The 26,443-nt window shown below is 43.4% G+C and overlaps 1 protein-coding gene across 4 annotated transcripts in view; it reads left to right on the top strand.

Annotated features, from left to right (window-relative positions):
* Positions 1-26,443, top strand: part of TRIM9 (tripartite motif containing 9) — a 163,333-nt gene that overhangs the window by 74,658 nt on the left and 62,232 nt on the right. For all 4 annotated transcript variants that reach the window (XM_033952996.1, XM_033952994.1, XM_033952993.1 and 1 more), the window contains exons 2-3: positions 10,662-10,757; positions 18,642-18,764. In XM_033952996.1, the coding sequence (XP_033808887.1) occupies positions 10,662-10,757; positions 18,642-18,764 (219 nt within the window). The remainder of the gene's footprint in view (positions 1-10,661; positions 10,758-18,641; positions 18,765-26,443) is intronic.

Below are 26,443 nucleotides of genomic sequence, written 5' to 3'. Positions count from 1 at the left end.
TTCTCCCTAAGGTTGTCTCTGAATTCCATCTCAACCAATCCATTGTTCTACCTGTTTTCTTTCCAAAACCTCATTCTCATTCTGGAGAACAAGCTTTACATACTTTGGATTGTAAAAGGGCTCTGGCTTAATATCTAGAGCGTACGAAACCCCACAGATCAGTTCCCCAACTTTTTCTGTCCTTTGATCCAAATAAATTGGGACGTCCCGTTTCTAAACGTACGTTGTCTAATTGGCTGGCAGCATGCATTTCATTCTGTTATGCTCAGACCGGACTGACACTGGAAGGTTCTGTCACGGCCCATAGAGTCAGAGCAATGGCAGCTTCTGTAGCTTTCCTCCGTTCCACTCCTATTGAGGAAATCTGCAAGGCTGCTACTTGGTCCTCAGTTCACACTTTTACATCTCATTATTGTCTGGATGCTTTCTCCAGACGGGATGGACACTTCGGCCAATCTGTTTTGCAAAATTTGTTTTCCTAATGGCCAACCTTCCCTCCATCCCTCTTTTTGTTAGCTTGGAGGTCACCCATCAGTCAAGAATATGCTGCCTGCTTGTCCTGGGATAAAGCACAGTTACTTACCGTAACAGGTGTTATCCAGGGACAGCAGGCAGATATTCTTGCGTCCCACCCACCTCCCCGGGTTGGCTTCTTAGCTGGCTTATACTAACTGAGGGACCGCGCGCCTCTGTCGGGCGGGAGGGCACTCGCGCGTGCGCGGTGTGGCCGAGCTAGAACTTTCTAAAGTTCTTAGAGTGCAATCACTCTAAAATTGTCCGTACCGGGGCTCCGTCGGTGCCGTCACCCATCAGTCAAGAATATCTGCCTGCTGTCCCTGGATAACACCTGTTACGGTAAGTAACTGTGCTTTGTGGAATACGTAGAGTTCACCAGTCTTTTTTGGACTTATCCACTCTTTCGTGTCTTAGAAGTAGGACACAACCTTGTATCATAAAATTGTACTGTAACTGTCATATTGTAACCTGTTAACTGTATTTTATGCATGTTTAACCTGTATCCCGTTCTGAACTCCTTGGGGAAAACAGGATAGAAAATGAATTAATTTTTTTTCCTTTCCTACCTTCCTTTATCAGCTGACTTAAGGGCAAATTCTATAAGAAGCGCCCAAACGTTAGGCGCCGATGTAGGCATTGTTCAACGCGATTCAAGTAATATTGGGTGCTGTTTAGTGAATCATGCTGAGCGGCACCTATTTTGGAAGCGCCCATTAACTAGGCCAGCTCTAGGCACAACTAAAAGTTAGGCGCCCATGCAAGCGCTTAAGCACGCTTAAGAGCAGAGATTCTGTAAGAAGGCGCCTAACACGAAGCCACGCCCACACCTAACATGCATAGCGCCTATTTTTTTGAAGGCCGCCTAAATTTTTAGAGGCGCCTTGTTATAGAATTGCGCTTTCTTGATAGGCTTTCTTGATGTTTCAATCACTGCTGATTAAAAAGATTATTCAATTTAGATAGGCGCCTATCTAGTTGGGTGCCTCCGAATTAGGTACCTAACTTTAGGCTCCGGTTACAGAATTTGGGCCTTAATTTCTTCTTTGTAACTCATGTCCTAGATTAATAATGCTTTACTCTTGCAAGGAGCAACCATTTTAAATTAGAGTATGGGAGATTTTAATTTCCAGTAAAGAGGATCTGTAAAAATAATCGGTGTCAGTATTTAACTTTGCATTCATTGTAGATGGCAAGTAACACTTTGGATTGCACATCTAGTCATTAAAACTTATTTGGTATTCACTGTGGTAGCAGGAGTCTTAATGAATCTGAAGTCACTTGTTGAGCTTTATTTCACAGGTGCCTTCAGGCTGCTTAGCATTAATGAATATTGCTTGGTCAACTAAACTTGTTTAGAATGTGGAGTATGAAATAATTGTCTGTGGGATGAGTAGAGCTGCTTTGGGGATTATTTAAATTTTATGTGTGTGGTACTGTGCAATATTGATGCACTTTATTTGTTTATTTGGTTGGTTTTATATCCCGTCCTCTCAGGGGAGCCCAGAACGGGTTACAAAGATTACATATATAATAAAGTGTATTTATACAAAGTGATGGCAAACATGGCATGGCAGGACATTGTCTGACAAAGATGGTAAGATATAGTTAACAAAGCATGGTAAGATATAACATGACAAAACATGGATAATCTTATGTGGGAAGATAATTTGTTCCAGAGGTGTCATAGGTAGTGCGAATAATATCTTTTCCGGATAGTATCATCTTTTTTTTAATTATTATTATTATAGTTTTATCATATCTGTTCTTGTATTGTTTATACACTTGGTTGTATTTTTGTGGTCCTCGTTACTATTTTGTTGGCGTCTAGTTCACGTTTTATTTTACCTTGTATGTCGCTCCGGGGCAGAGTCGGCACTTGGCTGGTTAAGTGCCGATATTTAGCACTTAACCAGCCAAGGTCTAGAACCACATAAAAGTCAGTCCTGTCTTTATGTGGTTCGCCATAACCAGTTCAGTGCTGAATATTGCACTAAACCGGCTATGGTTTCCCTGCCTCCATAAACTGAGAAATTCAATGCCAGAACCAAAACATGGCCCAGCATTGGTTTTCTAGACATAATGCCGGCAGCAGTCAACAAAATGACAAGTGCTGCTGGCTGAATGTCAACTGCCAAATGTTTAAAGATTGGTAAAAGGAGGGGGTTCCTCTCCATGTAGGGTTACCATATGGCTCCAGAAAAAGGAGGGTGGATTGAGACATCCGGGTTTTACTAAGATTGCTTTCAGTGGAAGAAAAACCCAGATGTCATAATCCATCCTCCTTTTTCTGGAGCCATATGGTAACCCTATGAATAAATCGGATGCTATGGGTTCCCTGGAAAGACACTTTGAGATAACCTTCTGCTGCTCCAAAGGGGTTTTATCTGTGGACGGATAGTCGATCTTGTCATCCTGAGTATCTCACTTCTGCAATGAAGGGTAGTGATTGTGATAATGAAGGGAAACTGATGCTTTGACTTGCGCCATGCACCCAGAAAACTGATCCAGGAAATATGGGAAAGTATATTATCAGAAGGGGAAGGTGGCAATCTATAATGTCGGGGAGGGCAGCTTTTGAAACTATTTTTGCGGATAAATAGCAGTTTACTCACATAATTTAGCTGGCTGAAAGCTGCCGTCTCAGTTCAGATGAATGTATAGCTGGTGTTTCACAGCACATCTATTTTGAGCTGCATTTATGGAAGGTGTTCTGGGGGGGTCTGATTTTGTTTTAGATATGATAACTCACCTTTTTAAATCCAAGTTTAAGGAGATTTTACAGAGAGGCACAGTAGGCATTTCCATGTCTAAGAGGTCTTACAGTCTAAGGCAGAGTTACTCAAATGGCAGACTGTGTAGAGCAGGGGTGTCCAACCTTTTGGCTTCCCTGGGCCGCATTGTCTGAAAAAAATGTTTCTGGGGCCACACAAATGCGCAAACACTGCAGCAAGACAGAGGAGGGAGCCGGCAAGACAGTAAACACCCAGGGGCAGCAGAGGAAAACACTGCATCGCCCTCGACCGGGGCTGCACAAAATACTTCACTGGGCCGCCTGCGGCCCTTGGGCCACAGGTTGGACACCCCTGGTGTAGAGAATGACATGGGAGCAACATTTACCCCCCCCCATCTCCGCAAATTAATAGTCTATCCCCAGGCTGTTCCTGCAAGTTCTGACCCCCATCCCTTCATGTTTTGTGGTTTTATAACCAAAGAAAAGCATTAAACATGTATATATTTTTACATTCTAATCATAATGCTGTTATGATTTTAATCCGTGGATGAGAATTTAGTCATCAACAATCTCAGGATTCGGTCTAATTCTCCTTTCTTCCACAGTCCTTCCCACAACAGAAAATGTGCCATTAGCAGAAATGCACAAGATCCCCCGTTCAAGTTTTGCTAGTTTGGGCCAGCACTTTTGCTTTATTTTTCCAAAATGGCAAAACATTATTGTCTTAACCACAAATATTTCCAATGTGCAATAATATCTTCCTTACTTATATATTTTTTTAAAGCTTTAAGGATATTTGGATATTTTGCAGTGATCTTCAATAATGGCTTTTAGAAGAGCTGCTAGATCGTCATTAAATCCTTGGAGGGGCAAAATTTTTTTTAAAAAGTCTAAGTCCCCTTTTGGCCTAAGCCTCCTAAACGCTGAAAGTAGCAGCAGGGAAATGTCCATTCTCAAAAAAACGTCAAAAATGAGGTTTTTGTTCAGAATGGCCTACCTCTATGTTTAGCAGTTTAATCGCCCAGACCAGGGGAAGCAGAAAGGAGGCAGACACTGGATTGGAGGGAACAGAGAAGAGCAGATGCTAGATTGTAAGGAGAAAAGGAGGACATCCGGGTTTCGGGGTTTTTTTTCTGTAATGCCGCAGCAGGAGCTGACTGACCATCTCCCTCAGGTCCAGCACACCTCCTATATAAGAATCACCCCCCCCTCCCTCCTCCGCTCCCCAGTCTACTAGTCTACCTTAAATTTCTCTGTCTGGGTCATTGGCAGCATCAGCAATTCACACAGGCCACCTGTCACTGAACCCGGAGCCTGCTGTACGCTATATCCCACCCCCTTCTGATCTAACTTCCTGCTTCCACATGGGTGGGATACAGCCTCTAGATTTCCATCTTTTGCCTGTCTTCTTCCTCAGGCTAAATAGATTCACATTTACTAGACAGAAACATCAATAATGGATGTGATATCTGTATTTTATTTTCATACAAGATTACTATTCATATTATATAGTGTGTAAAATACATATAATTTAATAAAAAGAAAGTAAAATGAAATGGATGGCCTTATCACTAGATTTCTAATTAGATCTGTTTCTGAAATTAGGCTTAAAGTAATAGAAATTATTTCTATTTATTACCTTAAAAGTGAACTAACACAACCACCACACTGTGAAATTAGACTTGAAATGCAGCGATCGTAGATGTAATACTTGCATGCATGCTGGAAGCAATAAAGTCTTTCTTTTTTTTTTTTTTTGCACCATTAAACTCTTGCTATGGTGCTTAATCTGCCTGGTACTGGTTTTAATTGTATTTTTATTTTATCCCTGTCTTTTCTACTATTAAACTTTGACCTTGGAATTTCTTACATAGCAGTCATAAAGCGGTCCTTCAGTTATAAGTAGGGATGCCTGCTGGAGAATGAAGATGTACCATTAATATCGTAGCTTGGCTAATTTAATTTTTGTTTTTTCATTATTGCAAGTAGCCGAGCCATGATATTAATGTTACGTTTCCATTCACCAACACACCCAGAGAAGCAGGAGGTGATAGACCAGGGATCCTGAAGGACGAGAGAGTAAAATGACCACATCAAGCCAATAGGACTAAGGGCTCCTTTTACAAAGGTGCGCGAGGGCTTTAACGCACAGAATAGCGCGCGCTAGACCTTAACACCAGCCTTGAGCTGGCGTTAGTTCTAGAAGCGTAGCGTGCGGTAATTTCCTGCGTGCGCTAAAAACGCTAGCGCACCTTAGTAAAAGGAGCCCTAAGTTTGAGTTGTGCATAGTATATCTAATTTAATCTAATCCTTAGGTTTGTATACCGCATCATCTCCAGATTCGTAGAGCTCGACGCGGTTTACAGTAGGAAAAATAGGAAGGAACTACAACAGAGGGTTAGAGGTAGAATATCCCTGATAAAGAGCAGGTTTAACAACATCGAAAGTACTGTCTGGTTAATATTGTATTGTCTCCTGAGAGGCTTGAACAGGGGTCTCCAAACTCCCTTCTTGAGGGCCGGATCCAGTCGGGTTTTCAGGATTTCCCCAATGAATATGCATGAGATCTATGTGCATTCACTGCTTTCAATGCATATTCATTGGGGAAATCCTAAAAACCCGACTGGAATCAGCCCTCAATGAGGGACTTTGGAGACCCCTGGGCTTGAAAGAAAGTGTGTGCTCACAATGTCATATGGATGGTTGCAATCAAATGTGAATCTAATTTTTCTCTTACCTGTTTGAAACTTAGGGGCAGATTCTGTAATTGGGTACCTAAAAAGATAGGTGCTTAAAATTAAGCACCTATTTCATGTCAGTCACACTTCACTCATTACAGAATCGCGCCTAACTAAAACATAGACGCCTATAAGGCACTTAAAATGTAGGCCCGGGTTTTAAAAGCCTACATTATAGGCGCCTAAGTACTTTAGAGCAGTGGTTCCCAACCCTGTCCTGGAGGACCACCAGCAGGTCAGGTTTTCAGGATGGCCCTAATGAATATGCATGGAGCAGATTTGCATGCCTTTCACTTCCATTATATGCAAATCTCTCTCATGCATATGCATTAGGGTTATCCCAAAAACCCGACTGGCTGGTAGTCCTCCAGGACAGGGTTGGGAAACACTACTTTAGAGAATCACGCCTAATGGCACCTAAGTCTTTCTCCGCCCCTAAACACGCCTGCTTTGGAGTTAGGCACCATAAGATAGGTACCTATCACCCAGTTAATTTTTATTTTTTTCAATTATGAGCTTATTAAATTATAATTAGCATATTGGCTCATAATTGAAGCCCATATACTATCTTTAGCCGCCTTTTATAGAATTTTCCTCTTAGTCATGTAACTCTAGCAAGCCCAGAGTCGGGGGCAGGTTTAGTTCTGTTTTGTGATGGGAGTACAGCTCTCAGATTCAGTACAATAAACTGAAGCTCCTCTTTATACTCTGCCTAAAGCCCTTGCAGTAAAATTAAGTTCCACCTCCCCTCCACCCTTCTGTCTATTGTCATCACAGTAAAATGTAGTCATCTACCCTTGTGTTTCACATCTACTTTTGCTGTAAAATGAGTCTCAAGTCCCACCCTTCTTTTTGCAGTAAAATACATCCCAATCTACACTCTCACTCTTTTCTGCCTATTGCAGTGCAGCCAATCAAGTGTCATTTTCTCTCCAACTGCTCTGCCTCCTGCCCTTGTCAAGTGGGGAAAACACATGGAGCATGATTAATGGAATTCTTTCCAACCTCTCCGTTTGGAGGGTAGTTTAGGGAGGTGGAAACAATTTAGGGAGTGGGAAGGCAGTTATTGGAGGGAGTATTTTGCAGGAGGTGGTGAGGCACTTGCAAAGGGTAGGTTAGGAGGGTTGGAGTAGTATGAAAGAAGCAATTCCCTAACTGGCATGTTTCACTGTATGTAAGTTTCTGTATTGGAGAATCAAGAACTATCTCCCAAGGAAATGTACGCGGCCATTTTCTCATCTAGCTAAGTTTTGTTCCATTCTGTTCCTTTTTCAAAGCTACTTTTCCTCCAGATGGACAAACACTTGACTCTTTTTGTATAATGCTTTGCAACATCTGTTGAATGGGAAAGAACAAACATGAAGCCTTTTCTCTGTTGCTTTCTTGAAACTAACACTGAGTAAAGAAGAGACAATTCTTGGGCTCCTCTTGTAGAAGAATTTAGATTGGGAAAAAGGAAAACCCTGTCCTCTTTCTACTTTGTCCCCAGGCCTCTTTTCTGTTCTCTTGCCAATTGGAGTATGACTTTTTGTTCTAGAGTAGGGGTGTCAAAGTTCCTCCTCGAGGGCCGCAATCCATTCGGGTTTTCAGGATTTCCCCAATGAATATACATGAGACCTATTAGCATACAATGAAAGCAGTGCATGCAAATAGATCTCATGCATATTCATTGGGGAAATCCTAAAAACCCGACTGGATTGTGGCCCTTGAGGAGGGACTTTGACACCCCTGTTCTAGAGCTATAATTCTGAATAGTTGACCTGTGCTCAGATGTACCATAAGTACTGTCAGAGTTTTGGTTTATACAGTTAAGTGGGCAACTGTTTACAAGTAGGCAAAAACTGGAGTGAAGGATCTGATACACTAAGATCCATTCTGTTCAGGTTGAAGTTAGCTACTGATTCCATAAGACTGCCTGTTGACTTTAAATAGTATATGTGGGAAGAGGAGTGGGGGGGGGATGCCCAGTGGCTCTGTGCAGAAGACCTGGGTTTGATTCCCAGGCTGGACATCTGCTTCCCAGGATGATTGGGGCTGGAGATGTTTCAGAGATGGCATTCACAATTGCTAGAGGTACAAGAGTACCTTCCATTGCTCAAAAGGGGACACCTAGTGGCCAGATTTAGGATCTGCATTAGATGAGTTCTGAAATGAGCTTTGGTTTATGGTCCCTTGGTAAGGACTGTCACAATGAAGTCTGGGCTAAGTTTGGATGTGGATATAAAAATTGGGATATAAACCCCAATGAACTTTCATGATGGCATTAACCTAATGACTGATTCCAATTGATCTCGAAGCCCAAAACCAAAAGCTTCAGCTCTCACCTCCTCCAGCACCGGACACAACCGCCATCTTACATCAAGCAGTCACCGCCAAGAAAGGTGCCGAATTTCACGAGAGTTCATGAGATTACGCACAAGCTGCACTTCCTCCAATGGTTACCTTGCGTTCTGGAATGCTGCCCGCCTCACTGCTGTAACCTCACGCGAGCGCTTTCCTGCATCTGTACGCGATTGTCCTTTCCACTCCACCTGACAATCGCGTACAGATGCAGGAAAGCGCTCGCGTGAGGTTACAGCAGTGAGGTGGGCAGCGTTCCAGAACAATGGCAACATACCGAGGGCCTCAAAATAGTACCCAGTTCCTTCCAACTCTTCCGTAAACTTCTAAAAACTTTTTTATTTGCTAAACATGTATTTCAGTTCACTTTATTTTTTAATTTATTGTTAACTGCCACGAGCTTCCTTTGGTTGAAGACCTGGTATATAAGGTTAAGTTTTAGTTTAGTTTAGTACCTGGCGGGCCGCAAGTTTGAGACCACTGCTCTGCTAGGATTTCCCATGCCAGGTGCTGCTGTTTTACAATAAAGTACAGTGGTGCCTCGCACAGCGAACGCCTCGCACAGCGAACGCTGCGCACAACGAACTTTATGTCTTGATTCGTACAACGGACTTCGTTTCACACAACGAAGTCCGGGGTTCCTGCGGGGTTGGATCGCAGCGGGGTTGGTCGAGCCGCGAGGGTAGTCTCCTTCTCCTTACCTGCCCTGTCGCAGCACACAGCCGAACGGAAATCTTCCCGATGTCAGCGCTGACGTCGGAGGGAGGGCTTAAGCAAAGCCCTCCCTTCCTCCGACGTCAGCGCTGACATCAGGAAGACTTCCGTTCGGCTGTGTGCGGCTGCGGCAGGGCAGGTAGGAAGAAGGCAATGGCGAACGAAAGAGGGGGGAGGGGGCGGTCCGCCCCGAAGAATGTGCACAGCTGGTCAGGTCCCCCGATCGACCGACAACAGGCCCGGCCGACAAACCTCCCTGCCCTGTAGCCGCGAATCTAAATTACCTCTTACAGCAGCTTCACTAGTCCAGCTGCTGTAAGAAGGTAATTTAGATTCGCGGCTACAGGACAGGGAGATTTGTCCGACCGGGCCTGTTCTGTTGTCGGTCGGGTGCAAAAGCGCCACAAAGGTGGAGGCAGGGAGGGAGGAAAGGTGGAGTGGAGAAGAAAAGACGCTTAAGGGGGGAGAAGGCCGCTGAAAGCACATGTTGGAGCAGGGGATGAGAGGGAGGGAGAGAAGGGGAAATATTGGACAAGGGCAGAAGGGATGCTAAATCATAGGGTGACAGGCAGAGAGAACAACAGGAAAAAGAGTGGAAGCAATCTTGAACCCTGAGGGTGAGGGCAGAGAGAGGTGGTGAGATGATTGATCATGGGGAGAGGGACAAAAGGGAATAGAGATGGGATAGGAAGATAGTGGAAGTAAAAGGACAGGGAGATGTATGTTTTTAGATGTATCTAAATAAAAATAATAACAAAAAATTTATCTTTTTTATGTCATCTTAGCATATTTTATGCTGCAGAACGAATTATTTTTTTTTACATGTATTCCTATGGGAAAACGCGTTTCACATAACGAACGTTTCACATAACAAACTTGCTCCTGGAACCAATTAAGTTCGTTGTGTGAGGCACCACTGTATGTACTATTTTATTTAGAAATTTGGGGAGGTAGGAGGGGGTCAGTGACCACTGAGGGGGGATGTGGGATCATTACTTAATCCCTACAGTTGTCATCTGGTCGGTTTAGGTCCCTTTTTGGCACTTAGATGCTTCTAAAACAGGTCTAGGCAAAAACATCTAAGTTTTTGCAAAAACGTCTTGCAAAAGGTTTGATTATCACTGCAAAACCCACCCCAAAGCCCGCCTATAGCTCGGCTCTTAACATGCCCCTTTTAGACTTAGACGCTCCGGAGGACGAATGACCCGCAAGACGTCCAAATTTCTAGTTTTGAAAAACGGCACTTGGAGAACTTAAACTTTGTAAAACTGCAAGAAATGAAGCCTTCTATGAGGCTCTATAGAACTTCTACTAGGGTGGGTCAAACTCCTAAAAAGAGTGATTATGTGATGATCATTGGAAGATAGGAGCCACTTAAAATTCAACTGGGAAAGGTATAAGAAAATAAGAGCTCTGTCTCACACAATCTGTAAGAGATATTCAAAGACTGGGGTGAGTGAGTAATGGGTAGATGGGAGGGACTTCAGTCTCTTCTGGGAATCCAGCTTTCATGCCTGACTTCTGATGCGAGGGTACGAGAATGTGTCTGTGTCTGGAAAAGGCTGCTGATTTCCACTTTTTGGCTGTACAAGTCACTGATCTAATGTGTATTCTCTTCACAGACCCAGCTGTCCCAGGCATTAAATGGACTGTCAGACAGAGCCAAGGAGGCCAAAGAGTTCCTGGTTCAGCTTCGAAACATGGTGCAGCAAATCCAGGTACATTTCCCACCTGAGCAAAAAAATACAAAAGGGTAATATGGGGTCTTTGTTTCCCTTTCCATCATAGTGTCAAGCTCATTTTCATTTTTGCGTGTGAGGTGAAGGGGCAGGAAATTCTTGCTCTCCCTAGCGTTGACATGAACATGTCTATGTAAATTCACATGTACAGTAAAGCCTTCTTCCTTCAAGAAGATGTGTTATGTACTTGAGACATAATGGAATGTGAAGCCAAGCTTATGTTTAAAGACACCTTCCTCCCCCCCCCCTCCAAAAAATAGTAATAATAAAGTTAAATAAATAAATAAGACTTATGGATCAACTGCAAAAAAAAACAAACCAACCCAAACTTGTAGTCCATGTGTATACATGAACACTTGGGCCTCTTCTTCATCTGAAGGGGCCTATAAGATCTCAAAAGCTCATGCTGATCCTTTTAAAGAGCATCACTAAGGGGCCTATAAGATCTCAAAAGCTCATGCTGATCCTTTTAAAGAGCATCACTAAATGTTAGTACTCCAGTTTTTCTTAATGGTCAGTACAGCTCCTAGAACCTCCTTTCTTCAGTAAATTCTCTTAGATCAGGGGTTCTTAACCCAGTCCTGTGGACACATCTAGCCAGTCCGGTTTTTAGGATATCCTCAGTGATTATGCATGAAAATGATTTGCATGTAATGAAGGCAGTTTATGTAAATCTATCCCATAAATATTCATCACAGATACAGTGTTCTCCCCAGAAATTTTTTCCAGCCGGGTGACATGAAAAAGTAGCCGGGTGGGGCGGGACGGGGAAATTTGGTGGTGGGGAAAATTAAGGGCTCCTTTTACTAAGCTGCGATAGCGTTTTTAGCGCGTGCAGAATTGCCGCGCTACACGGCTAGAACTAATGCCAGCTCAATGCTGGCATTAGTGTCTAGCACGTGAGGCGATTCTGCGCGAGCTAAGCACGTGGTAAAACCGCTAGCGCAGCTTAATAAAAGGAGCCCTAAATGTGTACTATTTGTATTAGTTAATTATTATTAGTTATTTTCCAATGCTCAATATGGCAGCCTTTCTTAAGGTTTGACACTTCTTAAGGTTTGGCACTCCATAATTTTTTATTAAATTTAAGAAGTATCCAATTCTAGAAGTGAATAATTAGATATTTGCCCTCTTTCAAATGGTATAGAGCAGCGTCTCTCAAACTTTTTTAACTCCGGCACACTAAACGGAGCAAATGTTTTTCATGGCTGGAAAAAATTTCTGGGGAGAACACTGTTGCAGTTAGTTTTCAAGGTCCAATCATGTCAAAGAATGATGCTTATCTGGGCAGTTGTATAATAAAAAGAATGGATAAGATAACATGAGAAGTGAAATTGTCATGAATCAGAGGGATACATACCCTGTAGGTCCTAAAAACAGGCTTGTGGATTAGATATAAACTATGAAGGCAGTGGTGTACCTAGCATTTGTGACACCCGAGGCCCATCATATTTTGACACCCCCCCATCTGTATGAAAAACATGATTTTTAGTAATAATCCACACATCACACAAGAGTGTACCTAGGAAAAGGCAGCATCTTACATACTGCAGTGAGCAGTACATCAATACACCCATTGTAAAACTAAACAAGCCAGACTAGTACAGATCAATCCTACACAGTCAATCCTAACTGAAAACCATGTCTTTCGAACACACAGAACACAGAAAACACCTTCGCCTAGTATGGAATATGTAATCACAAACTAACCCCTCCCTTTTATAAAACTATAATGTGGTTTTTAGCCTTGGGGGTAACAGCTCAGACTCTCATAGAATTCTGAGCAATTACCACCATGGCCGGTGCTATAAAAAACCCTCTACGGTTTTGTAAAAGGGGGGATAAAATAGAAAAACGTAGACAAAGGTTAAATTGAACCACCAAGAAGCTGGACTCTGTATACAATGCAACACCACAGAAACAGCGATGCATCTCCTCTAAAGCAAAAAAATAAATAGAATTTTTTTCTACATTGTCTTCTCTGGTTTCTGCTTTCCTCATCGTCTTGTCACTTTCTTCCTTTCATCCACTGTCTACCCTCTCTCTGCCCTTCTATATGGCATCTTCTCTCCTTGTATTCCCCTTCCATCTCTCCCTTCACCTCTATTATTCTGCATCCATCTTCTTCCCTTCCCTCCTCCAATGGTCTGGCATCTCTCTCCTGTTCTTCCCTTCCCTCTCCCACACGCCCATGGTCTGGCATTTCACTCTCTCCTCTCCCTTCCCCCCCACTTCCATCAGCATCTGCCCCCTTTCCCTCCAACCCAATTCCATCCAGTATCCTTTCCCCTTATGTCTCTCTCTCCTTTCCCTGCACACCAATTCCATCAGCATCTGCCCCCTTTCTCTCCCTCCACCACCATTCTATACCACCCTGATCCCCTTTTATCTCCCTCTACCACCCTTCTATGCTCCTCTCTCCCTCCAAACCAGCAAGGTGCCATGATGACTGCTTCTGTTGCCTCTGCCTCTGGAAGATGTAAGTGATGTTGGAGGGGGTGGGCCGGCAGACGCAGGGAGTTGTGGCAAGGTTCCGCAATGACTGCAGCTGCCAGTCCACCCCTTCCGATGCCACGTACGTCTTCCGGAGGCAGAGGCGGCAAATGCAGTCATCGCAGGACCTTCCTGCACTTCAGTGTGGCTGCCGACTCTGCATCGGAATAAGTACGGCAGCCACGCTGCTTCGGAATAAGTACGGTAGCCGCGCTGAGGTGTAGGTGCCATTTAGAACAGCTCGGAAGGTTCTGGATCCAGCCGGCTGTGTACCCCCCTAAGGCTGGCACCCGGGGCGGTCTGCCCCTGTATGAGGGGACAAAGAATGGATAACTTGACCGATTTAGACATGTCATACAATTATAACCACAAAAATATGTCATAAAATGTAATTCTAAACTCAAAAGACTCCAGACGAAAAGCAGACTATAGAAAGGAAACCAGAAAAGACCGGGTAGATGAAAAAATGAAACCTGGGAAAGATCTAAATTATTGTTCAAATGAGCTTCTATTAAAACCAAAGAATAAAACCACAGCACTCGGGAAAGTAAAAAAGGGAGAGTAAATGGACTTAACGAAAAGGTCTCTGCACTGATGAGATAAACTCGTACGCAGAATAAATGTGAACACGCGACAGTGGGGCTATGATATTTGATCTGTTGAAAGAGGCGCCAAAACAGTGGATTGAATGCACACTGATAGGGGAGGGGCATCGGGCTGTTAAAAAAGGCTGCTTTAATAAATAAATGAAAATACTGGTGAAAAACTAAATAAAAAACCAAAACCATGATAAAATGCCGAACCTGACTGCGAGTGGTAGTGAAAGTAGCATAAGGCACCCGTAGTACTGTTAGTGCCAGAGCTGCTTAGAATAAAGAACCGTGATGTACATGAGGAGAAAAAAAAAAGAATGAGTTGATAAGATGTAAAGTACTGGCCTCTCACTGCACCACTTGATAAAACTAAGGAGTGATGTTCTACAGCAGGGGTGCCCACACTTTTTGGGCTTGCGAGCTACTTTTAAAATGACCAAGTCAAAATGATCTACCAACAATAAAATTTTAAAAAAACACAAAGCACACTGTACGCATAGAAAATGTTAATTATCATTCATATTCCATGGTTTTTTCAAATAGGTCAAAGCAGATGACACTATGCACTGTCACCTCAGTAACAACCATACAAAAACAGACAAATATACCCCCTCCCTTTTTACTAAACCACGACAGCAGTTTTTAGCACAGGGAACTGCGTTGAATGCCCAGCGCTGCTCTCGACGCTCATAGGCTCCCTGCGCTAAAAACCTCTATTGCGGTTTAGTAAAAGGGGACCTTAGTGTAAAATATAGACAGCAGATATAAATTCAGACACATTTTGATCACTAAATTTAAAATAAAATCATTTTTCCTACCTTGTCTGGTGATTTCATGAGTCTCTGGTTGCACTTTCTTCTTCTGACTGTGCATCCAATCTTTCTTCCCTTCTTTCAGCCTATATGATTCCACTCCTCCAGACCTCATTCCCTCCCCCAACTTTTCCTTCCTCTCTCCCTGTCCTTTCTTTCTCTCTGCCTCCCTTTCTTTTTTTTTCTGTTTCTCTTCTTTCCTTCTGTCTCCCTGCCTGCCCTTTTTCTTTCTTTCTCCCTGCCCTCCCCCAAGCCACTGCCATCGGGGACCAGGACCCAAACCGCCACCAATAATAGGCCCGAAAGCCGACACCGCCCCAAGCTCTTCCTGCTTCAGCCGACCAGCATTCCTCTCCCCGACGTCATTCTGCTGTCGGGGAGAGGAAGGCTGATCGGCCCAAGATCGCGATCAACCTATTGGGGGAAATGCGTGCCAGCCTCCCTCCCCCCCCGGACATAACTTCCGGTTTCGGAGGGAAGAGAAGGGAAGCCGGCACGCACATGTTGAGAGCCCTGAAGCAAGCGTTCGCTACGGGCTAAGGCGGGAGACAGGTTAGTGAAGCATTTGCTCTTCTTGCTGCCGGGTCCTGCCTACTTTCTGTTTCCGCGAAGGCAGGACCCGGCAGCATTTCCCCCAATAGAGCCCCGGAGCATAAGTTCGCTACGGGCTGAAATCTCCAAGTCGGGTTTTTTGTTGTTTTTTTTAAATGTTCAGCAGCGGCGGCAGCAGCAGATGATAGCCGGGCGCTCGTCTAAATTAGCTGGGCGGACCACCCAGCTAAAAGGCCCTAGGGAGAACACTGCAGATATCCCTGAAAACCAAACTGGCTAGATTTGATCTAAGGACTGGGTTGAAAACCCCTGATCTGTAGTGAAGGGCCATTTTCGATATGATGTCCAAATCTGAGTTTGGATGTTTTGTCGAAGATGCACAAAAAAATGTAGTACCAAAAGTACAGTATTTTCAAAACTACAAAACGTCTATCCTATGTTTTTTGAAAATGGCATTTTTCAGGTACAGTGTGTCTCTTTTTGAACCGTTTAAAAAAAAAAAACACATCCAAAAGAAGAATTTGCAGAAGACATGAAAGCAGATAAAAGAAAAACTGGAATTAACTTGATAGAAAAATAAATCTCCAGGCAGTAAAGGTAAAAAGAAAACCATTTTATTGTGAATTTATTAACTGAAATACATTAGCTTTGGGAAATGTGTATAGCAGATGTCTTTGTATTGTGTTCAACAGAAAAGGAAATGCATTTCTGTTTTTTATTTCTTCATTGTTGAAGTACTTTCTAACCCTTGCTGTGAGGCTCCCCAAGCACCGCCAGCTGAGGACCTCCTCCAGAGGTGGCCGAAATTCCTTTCTACCAAGCATTGCAGTTGCTGGCAGCTTCCTTGAGCAACTGAGGTGCCAGCATCTGTGGCTTAGGGAAGTTGCTGCTGGCTGCCAAGCTTGGTAAAAGGGAGTTTTGGCCACCTTCGGGGGAAGTCTTCAGCTGACATAGCTTGAGGGTCCTCATCAGCTAGACTATTGATATTTTATATTTACATTAGAAGCTCTGGCAGAGACCCATTTACAAAGTATGCATTCTTCCCAATTAATGTTTCCAAATTAATAAAGTGTCTTTGCTTATTTGTAAATGGGTCTCCACCAGAGCTTTTAATTCAGTAGCATAATTAAATGAAATTACTACTTCTGAAGTTTATGGGGATGGGCAAGATTGCTTGCGGGGATGGACAGAGATGGGTTTGATTCCAGGGGGGACAAGTTTGATTTCTGTCCTCATGCAACTCTAGTTCAGACCACTGGCACCCTGAGGTTTATGTCTGCATTAGATACATAGTAACATAGTAGATGATGGCAGATAAAGACCCAAATGGTCCATCCAGTCTGCCCAACCTGATTCAATTTAAATTTTTTCTTCTTAGCTGTTTCTGGGCAAGAATCCAAAGCTCTACCCGGTACTGTGTTTGGGTTCCAACTGCCGAAATCTCCGTTAAAATCTACTCCAGCCCATCTACACCCTCCCAGCCACTGAAGCCCTCCCCAGCCCATCCCCCACCAAACGGCCAGACACAGACACAGACCTAGACCTGCAAGTCTGCCCAGTAACTAGCCTAGTTCAATATTTAATATTATTTTCTGATTCTAAATCTTCTGTGTTCATCCCACGCTTCTTTGAACTCAGTCACAGTTTTACTCTCCACCACCTCTCTCGGGAGTGCATTCCAGGCATCCACTACCCTCTCCGTAAAGTAGAATTTCCTAACATTGCTCTTGAATCTACCACCCCTCAACCTCAAATTATGTCCTCTGGTTTTACCATTTTCCTTTCTCTGGAAAAGATTATTTTCTACGTTAATACCCTTCAAGTATTTGAACGTCTGAATCATATCTCCCCTGTCTCTGCTTTCCTCTAGGGTATACATATTCAGGGCTTCCAGTCTCTCCTCATACATCTTCTGGCGCAAGCCTCCTATCATTTTCGTCGCTTTCCTCTGGACCGCTTCAAGTCTTCTTACGTCCTTCGCCAGATACGGTCTCCAAAACTGAACACAATACTCCAAGTGGGGCCTTACCAATGACCTGTACAGGGGCATCAACACCTTCTTCCTTCTACTGGCTACGCCTCTCTTTATACAGCCCAGAATCCTTCTGGCAGCAGCCACTGCCTTGTCACATTGTTTTTTCGCCTTTAGATCTTCGGACACTATCACCCCAAGGTCCCTCTCCCCGTCCGTGCATATCAGCTTCTCTCCTCCCAGCATATATGGTTCCTTCTGATTATTAATCCCCAAATGCATTACTCTGCATTTCTTTGCATTGAATTTTAGTTGCCAGGCATTAGACCATTCCTCTAACTTTTGCAGATCTTTTTTCATATTTTTCCACTCCCTCTTTGGTGTCTACTCTGTTACAAATCTTGGTCTCATCTAGAAAAAGGCACACTTTTCCTTCTAACCCTTCAGCAATGTCACTCACAAACATATTGAACAGGATTGGCCCCAGCACCGAACCCTGAGGGACTCCACTACTCACCTTTTCTTCCTCCGAGTGACTTCCATTAACCACCACCCTCTGGCGTCTGTCCGTCAGCCAGTTTCTAACCCAGTTCATCACTTTGGGTCCTAACTTCAACCCTTCAAGTTTGTTCAACAGCCTCCTATGAGGAACTGTATCAAAGGCTTTGCTGAAATCTAAGTAAATTACATCTAGCATATGTCCTCGATATACAGCTTTCCTTGGTCAAAACTTACAGACAGATTCTCTCTATCTTGTGTGTGCTTGGCTATCTACATTATGTGAAGTAGCTTTTCTGGTGCTGACCAAGAGCATGACTTGTTCTTGGTTGTCCGTGCTATGGCTTTCCATTAGCCTGAAGACACTGGAGAGAAGCCCGAGAGACCTATACAACGAAAGCAGCAAAACAAACACAGGAGTCGTGAGGGAGAGATGTCACCAGCTCAAACGTGGGTCAATCAGGAGAAACTGTATTGATAGCTGTAATAGTTGACTCAACACTGACAGTATTTTGGCAGGAATTGCCTTTATCAAGAGTCTAGCCAAACCATAAATAATCATACACAAGTTAAAACCATGTGTAATAAAGTTTCTCCTGATTGGCCCACGCTTGAGCTGGTGACATCTGTCCCTCAAGACTCCTGTGTTTGTTTTCATTAGCCTGTGCATGTCTGATTAGTTTCAAGCAGCAGGAATTGTAGTGGTGAGATGTTTAAAGCCTGCAGCAAATGATTAATTACCTACAGTACTCTGAATGAAATGAGGGTTAGCTGGAACTTAAACTGCACTGTGAATGGCAAAAGCTACCATAGTATCAGCCCTACTCTGTCAAAGACAACAGAGAATTTAAAGGCTCAGTCTTTTGAGACTGCTGGGGAGGAGTTGTTCAAGTTAAAGAAATAGACTGTTGCTTCTGCTATGAGATTTGCTTTTGTCAAACAGGAGAACAGCGTAGAATTTGAGGCCTGCCTCGTTGCCCAGTGTGACGCCCTCATCGATGCCCTGAACAGAAGAAAAATCCAGCTGCTAGCCCGCGTGAACAAGGAGCATGAGCACAAACTTAAGGTCAGTAAAGCAATGGGGAATGGTGAGGGGAGGGGAAGAGAGCAAATTGAATAATTCCTTTGCTGAAATAGGTACAGTACCATACCAAAGGTCCCTGCTTCAGTCCTTAGCTCAGATCTTATCCATCACATGTCAGCGAGGGCTGGGGATTCTGTGTTCATGGTGCTGGGGGAGGAGTCATGGTCCCTGTGTAAGGGTGACATCTAGTGGCTGGACTCAGTCCATGATTGCAGATTTCTGTAAGGAACCCTGACGAATGGCCCCAGGATCATCACTGCAATGACCAGCTTAGTTATGTTTTAGGGCAGTGTTTCTCAACTCGGTCCTGGAGTACCCCCTTGCCAGTCAGGTTTTCAGGATATCCACATTGAATTTGCATAAACTTGATTTGCATACACTACCTCCATTATATGCAAATGTCTTTCATGCATATTCATTGTGGATATCTTGAAAACCTGAATGGCAAGTGGATACTTCAGGCAGCCATTTTTTATAGTGAATCTGGATGGGGCCATGCTTCACCACTAGACCACCAGAGCTTTAAAGGTAAGCTATGGAGGAGTCTGGGAGACAGTAGGGGGTCAGGGTGTGGGCCCTAAATTTATTCACAATTTTTTAATATTCATGAGGGAACTTTGCCTCTAACCCCCGTGAATATGAAAAGAGGCCTATACTGTAAATTCTTTGAAGTCAACGTTCGCCACTATGCATAGCAACTATGCATTGGCCAACTTTTTATTCTTGGAAGCTTTTAAATTTTAATAAAGAGTATTGTTCTTTGCAAGGTCTTCTTCTTTGCTTGTTTCCACAATGGATGTAGTGGACCATTTGCCTAATTGCCTTCTCACTCCTATTTTATGAAATATACTGGTATATGCATAGGGTATGCACACATCTTTACAGGTGTAAATTAGTGCATTTTAATTTGCACACTGGTTCTGAGATACTAAATATTAAATTTAAAACAGACCAGGGAAAATATTTCTTTACTCAACGTGTAATTAAACTCTGGAATTTGTTGCTAGAGAATGTGGTAAAATCAGTTAGCTTAGAAGGGTTTTAAAAAGTTTGGATAATTTCCTTAAAGAAAAGTCCATAGGCCATTATTGAGATGGCTTGGGGAAATCCACTGCTTATTGCTAGGATAAGCAGCATAAAATCTGTTTTACTACTTGGGATCTAGCTTGGTACTTGGGTTGGCCACTGTTGAAAACTGAGCTTGATGGACCTTCGGTCTGTCCTAGTATGGCAACACTTATGTTTTTATGAGCCTGCTTTGTTAAGATACCTGGATAGAAACATAGAAGATGACGGTAGAAAGGGCTACAGCCCATCAAGTCTGCCCACTCTGCTTACCCACCCCTTGTCTATGCCCTAATGACCCAATTTCCTTATCTTGATCCTCGTAGGGATCCCACATGGGTATCCCATTTATTCTTAAAGTCTGGCACGCTGTCTGCCTCGATCACCTGCACTGGAAGCTTGTTCCAATGATCAACCACTCTCTCTGTTGCCTCTATAGAAGAGGAGTCTTTCAATGCCCTTTCATAAAATGTCTCACTTTATTTAAGAGCTACCATCCGCTGCATAAACCTTGATTCTTGTTACCCTTTTTAGAGCTGAATAAACCCAACTACATGTGGTTGTCAAGGATTCTCAGTGTATTATTTCTTGGCCTTCTCTGAGGTGTTTGTGTAGCAGTTCTGCACTTGTAGAAACAGCTGGGTAGCAGGAAGAACTCTGCACTGCTCTATCACTGAGCCCAGATTGTAGTATAGCAGTTGTTAAAGTGTCAGTGTTAAGGGTTAGATGCTAACATAATCTCAGTCAAAAGAAGGTTTAGCAGTGTGAATCTGGCAGCAGTAAGGCTGCAGTATCAAAGCAAATATAATATCACAGCTGCCAGTGAGTCTGGGAGAGGGGCATTGTGAGACTAGCATGTGGCATTTTCAAACAGACTTGAATGCATTCTATCTATAGAAAAAAAATCATTACTGAAAAGGCCCATGAAGTGAACAAGAGGCACACTTGAGATGCTAGCATGAGAAACTTCATTCATTTCACACTCTTCTTAACATAATGGCATTGCGTGAAACTATTTTGCAATATGGAAACATAATGAAAGCTAATTTGGGAAGGGGACCCACAGGACCCCTTTTACAAAGCTGCGACAGCTATTCTCCCACGGCAAATGCACCAAAACCCATAGGAATTCAATAGGCTTTGGTGCATATGCCGTGGGGGAATCACTATCTCAGATTTGGAAAAAGGGCCCTTAATTGTTTTAACCCAGCGGTCTCAAACTCAAACCGTTTGCAGAGCCACATTTTGGATTTGTAGGTATGTGGAGGGCCACAGAAAAAATAGTTAATGTCTTATTAAAAAATGGCCAAAAAAACCAAAAATGTAAATACCAATTATAACGATAATCCAAACTACAAAAAATTGGTATGAAAGGTGATAATCTGTCCTTAAATAAAGCTGGAGATGAAAAAGAAAAATGTGCTTCCCAAGGTAAGGAAAATTAACAAAATGAATAAAAGGACCAATCAGTACGGGCCCAATGCCCTCGTAACAACCGTTGGCCCCGGGCAGGTGTTTATGAAGTGACAAGCACTTTTAGAATTAAATCTAAATAAGCCCTGCCCCGTACATCATATTATCCTTATATTGTGTATAATTTATGTAAAAAAATATATATGTGTTACAAAATAATTAGGAGCACGATCATCCCCAGAAAAATCTCCTACGTCATTACGTACGCGTTGTTCTAGGTGGGGCTCCTAAAGTGTTATATAAGAGCTCCTTGTTCTTGGCTCTCATTTGTCAAAGCAGCTTGATTGTGCCGCTGCCGTGGATTACTCCGTCCTTGATATTTAGGGACTGGGTGTGTGAATTTTCAGTCAGTTTACCAATCTTTTTGATTTTCTTGCTCCCTCCTGATGAGGATATTGAAACAGGACCTGTCGAATGAGCAAAACGAGTAGTGAACATTATTGAACAGCCTTTGGATTGTATGGGACTGAGTGATTTAATTTTAACGGCGAATGAACCGACAGCTATGATTCTTTATTGAGTGAGTTCAAGTGAGCGGGACTGAATAGTAAGCGGATTTGAACAGTGATTATTGGCGAACTTTGACCTTTGTCCTGCTTTGGATTTATTGCAGCCACTTGAGCTAAGTATATATATTTTTCATGGTTTTTTTCTTTGTTTTTTGTTTTCATGTTCACTTTGTGATAGGTGCACAGGGCTCACTGCATTGTGAAATTGATGGACGAGACTGAGGACATTATACTTATATATTTTTCTTCATTTTTTGACGATTTTGTCATTTTTTGCATTTTGGGGGTTTTTCATTTTCACAATTTGTGTTTTTTGTATTAGGTTCCAGGGAGATCTTCTTTGGGGTGATTTTCTTTCCTTTTATTTTTCTGGGGATGATCGTGCTCCTAATTATTTTGTAACACATATATATTTTTTTACATAAATTATACACAATATAAGGATAATATGATGTACGGGGCAGGGTTTATTTAGATTTAATTCTAAAAGTGCTTGTCACTTCATAAACACCTGCCCGGGGCCAACGGTTGTTACGAGGGCATTGGGCCCGTACTGATTGGTCCTTTTATTCATTTTGTTAATTTTCCTTACCTTGGGAAGCACATTTTTCTTTTTCATCTCCAGCTTTATTTAAGGACAGATTATCACCTTTCATACCAATTTTTTGTAGTTTGGATTATTAAAAAAATGACAACTTTGTATGAGGTAAAACTCGTTATAATTTATAAATCTTTCCTTAATTGCTTCTGATAATTTCAGCTATACACAGCTGAAAGCAGTGCAATGTTAAGAAAGATGCAGGAAAGTGCTTGCGTGAGTTTACAGCAGTGAGGAGGGCAATGTTCCAGAATAATGGTAACATACCGAGGGCCTCAAAATAGTACCTGGCGGGCCACATGTGGCCCCTGGGCCGCGAGTTTGAGACCACTGTTCTAACCGGTGTCAGGTCAAAAGCGCGCCGGGACAAAGGCGTGCCCAGACAATTGAGCGCAGCGCAGGGGCGCACGCTGTAGAAAATTACTGTTTTTAGGGCTCCGACGGAGGGCGTGGGGGAAACCCCCCACTTTACTTAATAGAGATCGCGCCGCGTTGTGGGGGGTTTGGGGGTTGTAACCCCCCACATTTTACTGAAAACTTCACTTTTTCCCTGTTTTTAGGAAAAAGTTAAGTTTACTGTAAAATGTGGACGGTTACAACCCCCCAAATCCCCCATAACGCCGGCGGGATCCCCTAAAAACTGTAATTTTCTTCGGCGCACGCCTCCGTCTTGCGCTCAGTTGTCGGCGCGCGCCTTTGTCTTTCGCGGGGTTGTCTATGAACCATTCTAACCTATCGTTTGTCTGTTTTACTATGTTGCTGGCCAGCAGGGGGTGCTCTAACACTAACTAATAATTTTGCCTTTAGCCTTGCCCAAATAACTGTGGAGTCCCACCTTCCACCAACTTATGCTTCTATTTTGACAAAACAAAACAAACTTAGTTGCTGTTTAAATGAGCAAAGATGTGAGAAAGATTTCCTCTGCTATCTATATAATAAAACCGTAGGCGGCGCATGCGCAGTCTTATCGGCGTGCTTCCATGATCCGTATGTCCGTGGCCGCCAAGACTGCAGCATGCCCCGCTCTTACTACGGCCCCACTGCCCTACACTCTCCAGAAGGACTGGACTGTACGAGTCCCCAGCAGAAGCGCGTCGGCTCGAGCCACTTCTCATCTCTGCCTTGATTACACATAACAATAAAAAATGCCCCAGACGTTAACACCAGCCAGAGAGCAAGAGGAGCGCCTGCAATCCACTGTCACGTGAGCCCTGCATTTGACACATAGGAAGTGTGCATGCGCGGCTTACGATTCTTTGAAAGACGCGGCGGTGGCTAATCTCACGATCCCCGCCTGCGTTGGACTTCCGACGCAGGTGGGGATCATGAGAGGAGCCACCGCCGCATCTTTCAACTAAAAAAAAAACAAAAAACCAAGGCGGATGTCGGCCCGATGGCTGGAGTTCACCGCTGAGTCCGGTGAGGAGTGCTTCCCTCAACAGGAACCGTCGGGTATAATTCAAATACTCCCAGCAGGTCGGGAGGGGGCGGAGCAGGCTCGCACGCCTGGCGCGGACCGGACAGGAACTAGACTCCCTGCAGGAGCCATCCTGTTGGCTGGAGATCACCGGACTGGACAGGGGGAGCAGGTAAGGGGGTGCTGCAGTACAGGAGGAGCGGGGAAGAGGTGATTCTGGACAGGGGGGGAGGTAACAGGAAGGGAGGCCTACTGCTGGATAGGGGAAGCAGGGAAGAGGTACTGCTAGACCGGGAGGGGGCGGGATAAAAGGAAGGGAGAAGGGCTCCTGCAAAGGAGAATAGCTACTGCTGGATATGGGGAGCTGGAAATGGGGTGATGCTGAACAGGGGGAGATAAAAGGAAAAGGGCTACTGCTATATAGGGGGAGCAGGGAATGGGTGGGGGTGCTGCTGGACAGGGAGGAGGTAAAAGTAAGGGAGAAGGGCTGCTAGCACCCGTTAATGTAACGGGCTAAACAACTAGTACTGTATATTTTCTCACCCTGCAGTTATTCTGGCTACATTTGATTCTGTTTAGGAATGCCATTTTCTTTAATGAAGGAGAACTTTGGAAAAAAAATTAAAACAATGGGCTCAATGTTCAGCTGATGGTGATCAGTGTTTTGTTTTCCAGATTTAAACCCGAAAATTAAGTGCTGGGCAGTCCCGACACTGGCACTGAATTTCCAGGTTTGTGGAGCTGGCTAACACAGAAAGTGCAATCTTTAGCTCTTAACTGGCTATGAGTTACGACCTAAAGATAGGACTGACTTTTATGCTGCAATATTTATGCGGTTTTTCTGACCCAGTATTTGAATACAGACTGGCACTGAATATTTGGATATAAAATAAATCACTGTGGAGCCCAAATTTGACTTGAGAGCCATGGCAGAAGCTGAGCTTGTTCTGAGTCTGCTATGAGCCTTCCACCAAATCTCTAGCTCCCAAAATTCCAGTCTATTCTCCATTCATCCATTCTGATTTCTTTTTTAAAAATAAAAATAAAATATGACAGGAAAGAAAAACACATTAAGTTTGAAATTTGAGTCTTAAGGATGAATTTGAAAGTTGGGAGAGCCTGACACATTCGCAGAGCTGGCAGGGGAAGCCCAAACAGCTGCACAGCAAAGGAAGCCTGAAACAACCTCCTGCCACTCAGCTGTTCTGCTCAGGAAGACTTTCTTTTTTTCTTATTTTTTTAAGGCACAAATGTGCTTGTGTTACAAACCCCAATATATATCCCCATTTTTAAAAAAAAGTTGGGATAGACCCCCTCCCAACGACAGCCCCCGAACTTTAAAAAAAAATAATTAGCAGGAGGAAAGCCCACCCCCTACGACCCAACCCAACCCCCCTACTTTATTCAGATGACAGCTTAAGGGATTCCCACGCCCTCCTGCAAGCAGGCCTGCCTCTTCAAAATGGCAGGCCTTCCCTTTCTTGGTGCATTCTGGGATGCACTGGGAGAGGCCTAAGGCTCTGATTGGCTCATTCACCTAAGGCCACCCCTATAGGAGGGGACTTAGGCACCTGGGCCATCCTGGGATGCACTGGGAAGAGCCTACAACTTTGATTGGTTCAGATACCACAAACCCCTCCTTTGGGAGTGTCCTTAGGTGCCTGGACCAATTCGATCCATACACACGCACATCATCTAGGCCCATTTTAAAAAAGCAAGGTGTTGTTAAGCGCTATTTTAATGCTACTGGCATCTCCAGACCTGTTGGAGATTTCAGAGCATTAAAAGCCGGTGCTTCATTTTGTGAATCATGTGGGCATTGATCGGAGTGCTCATTTTAATATTTATGAACTTATTGTTATGTACTTACATATGATTATCGGAGGCTGCTACAAACTCCGATAATCAAAAGACAGCGATTTGCCATTTTGGGCATCAATAGATGCAATATTTCATCGCTAAACTGGTTAAAACTGATTTAGCGATGATCGTTAAATGCATGGTGAGTTTTGTGCAAATGGGCCTTAGTTAAGTCATCCCCCCCACCAAGACACAGAATGGGAAAACAATTAGTAAATCTCCCTGTTGGCTTCACCACCTCCCCCTTCACGCACTTCAGTTTTGGTGTGGATTAAAGGCAGGGTAAGAAAACACACAGCAGCTCTCTGCTAAGCTTTGGACTGGCACCTAAATCCAAACAATTTGTCTCGGCCTGCTAACTTTGCCAATATTGTTAATGTATAAGTTGTCGACCATATTACCATATACTCATGTACTAGATTTCTACTCGTATGAATAGTCATACCTATGTTTGTGTTGTATAATTTTTATTATTGTTTGCTTTTCTAAAACAATAAAAATATTGAACAAAAAAAAATATTGGCAATTAAAATATTGTTTTTATAAATGTGAATATAAACAAATTATCAAATAAAAAGGATTATAGGAGTTTGATCACAGACAGACACATCTCACTTAACAAAAATACCTTCATCAGGATTCTGAATTACTGTCCTATAACAATAAATAATGTGTCGCTCAGTGTGGAAATCGGAGTTGGGGGTTCATAAGTAGCTATGACTACGGTTGGTGCCAGTCC

Source organism: Geotrypetes seraphini, chromosome 7, assembly GCF_902459505.1.
Source record: "Geotrypetes seraphini chromosome 7, aGeoSer1.1, whole genome shotgun sequence".
In the NCBI taxonomy this organism is placed as follows: domain Eukaryota; kingdom Metazoa; phylum Chordata; class Amphibia; order Gymnophiona; family Dermophiidae; genus Geotrypetes; species Geotrypetes seraphini.
Note: the sequence above shows the minus strand (reverse complement) of the source record. Positions and strands in the feature narration are given on the sequence as shown.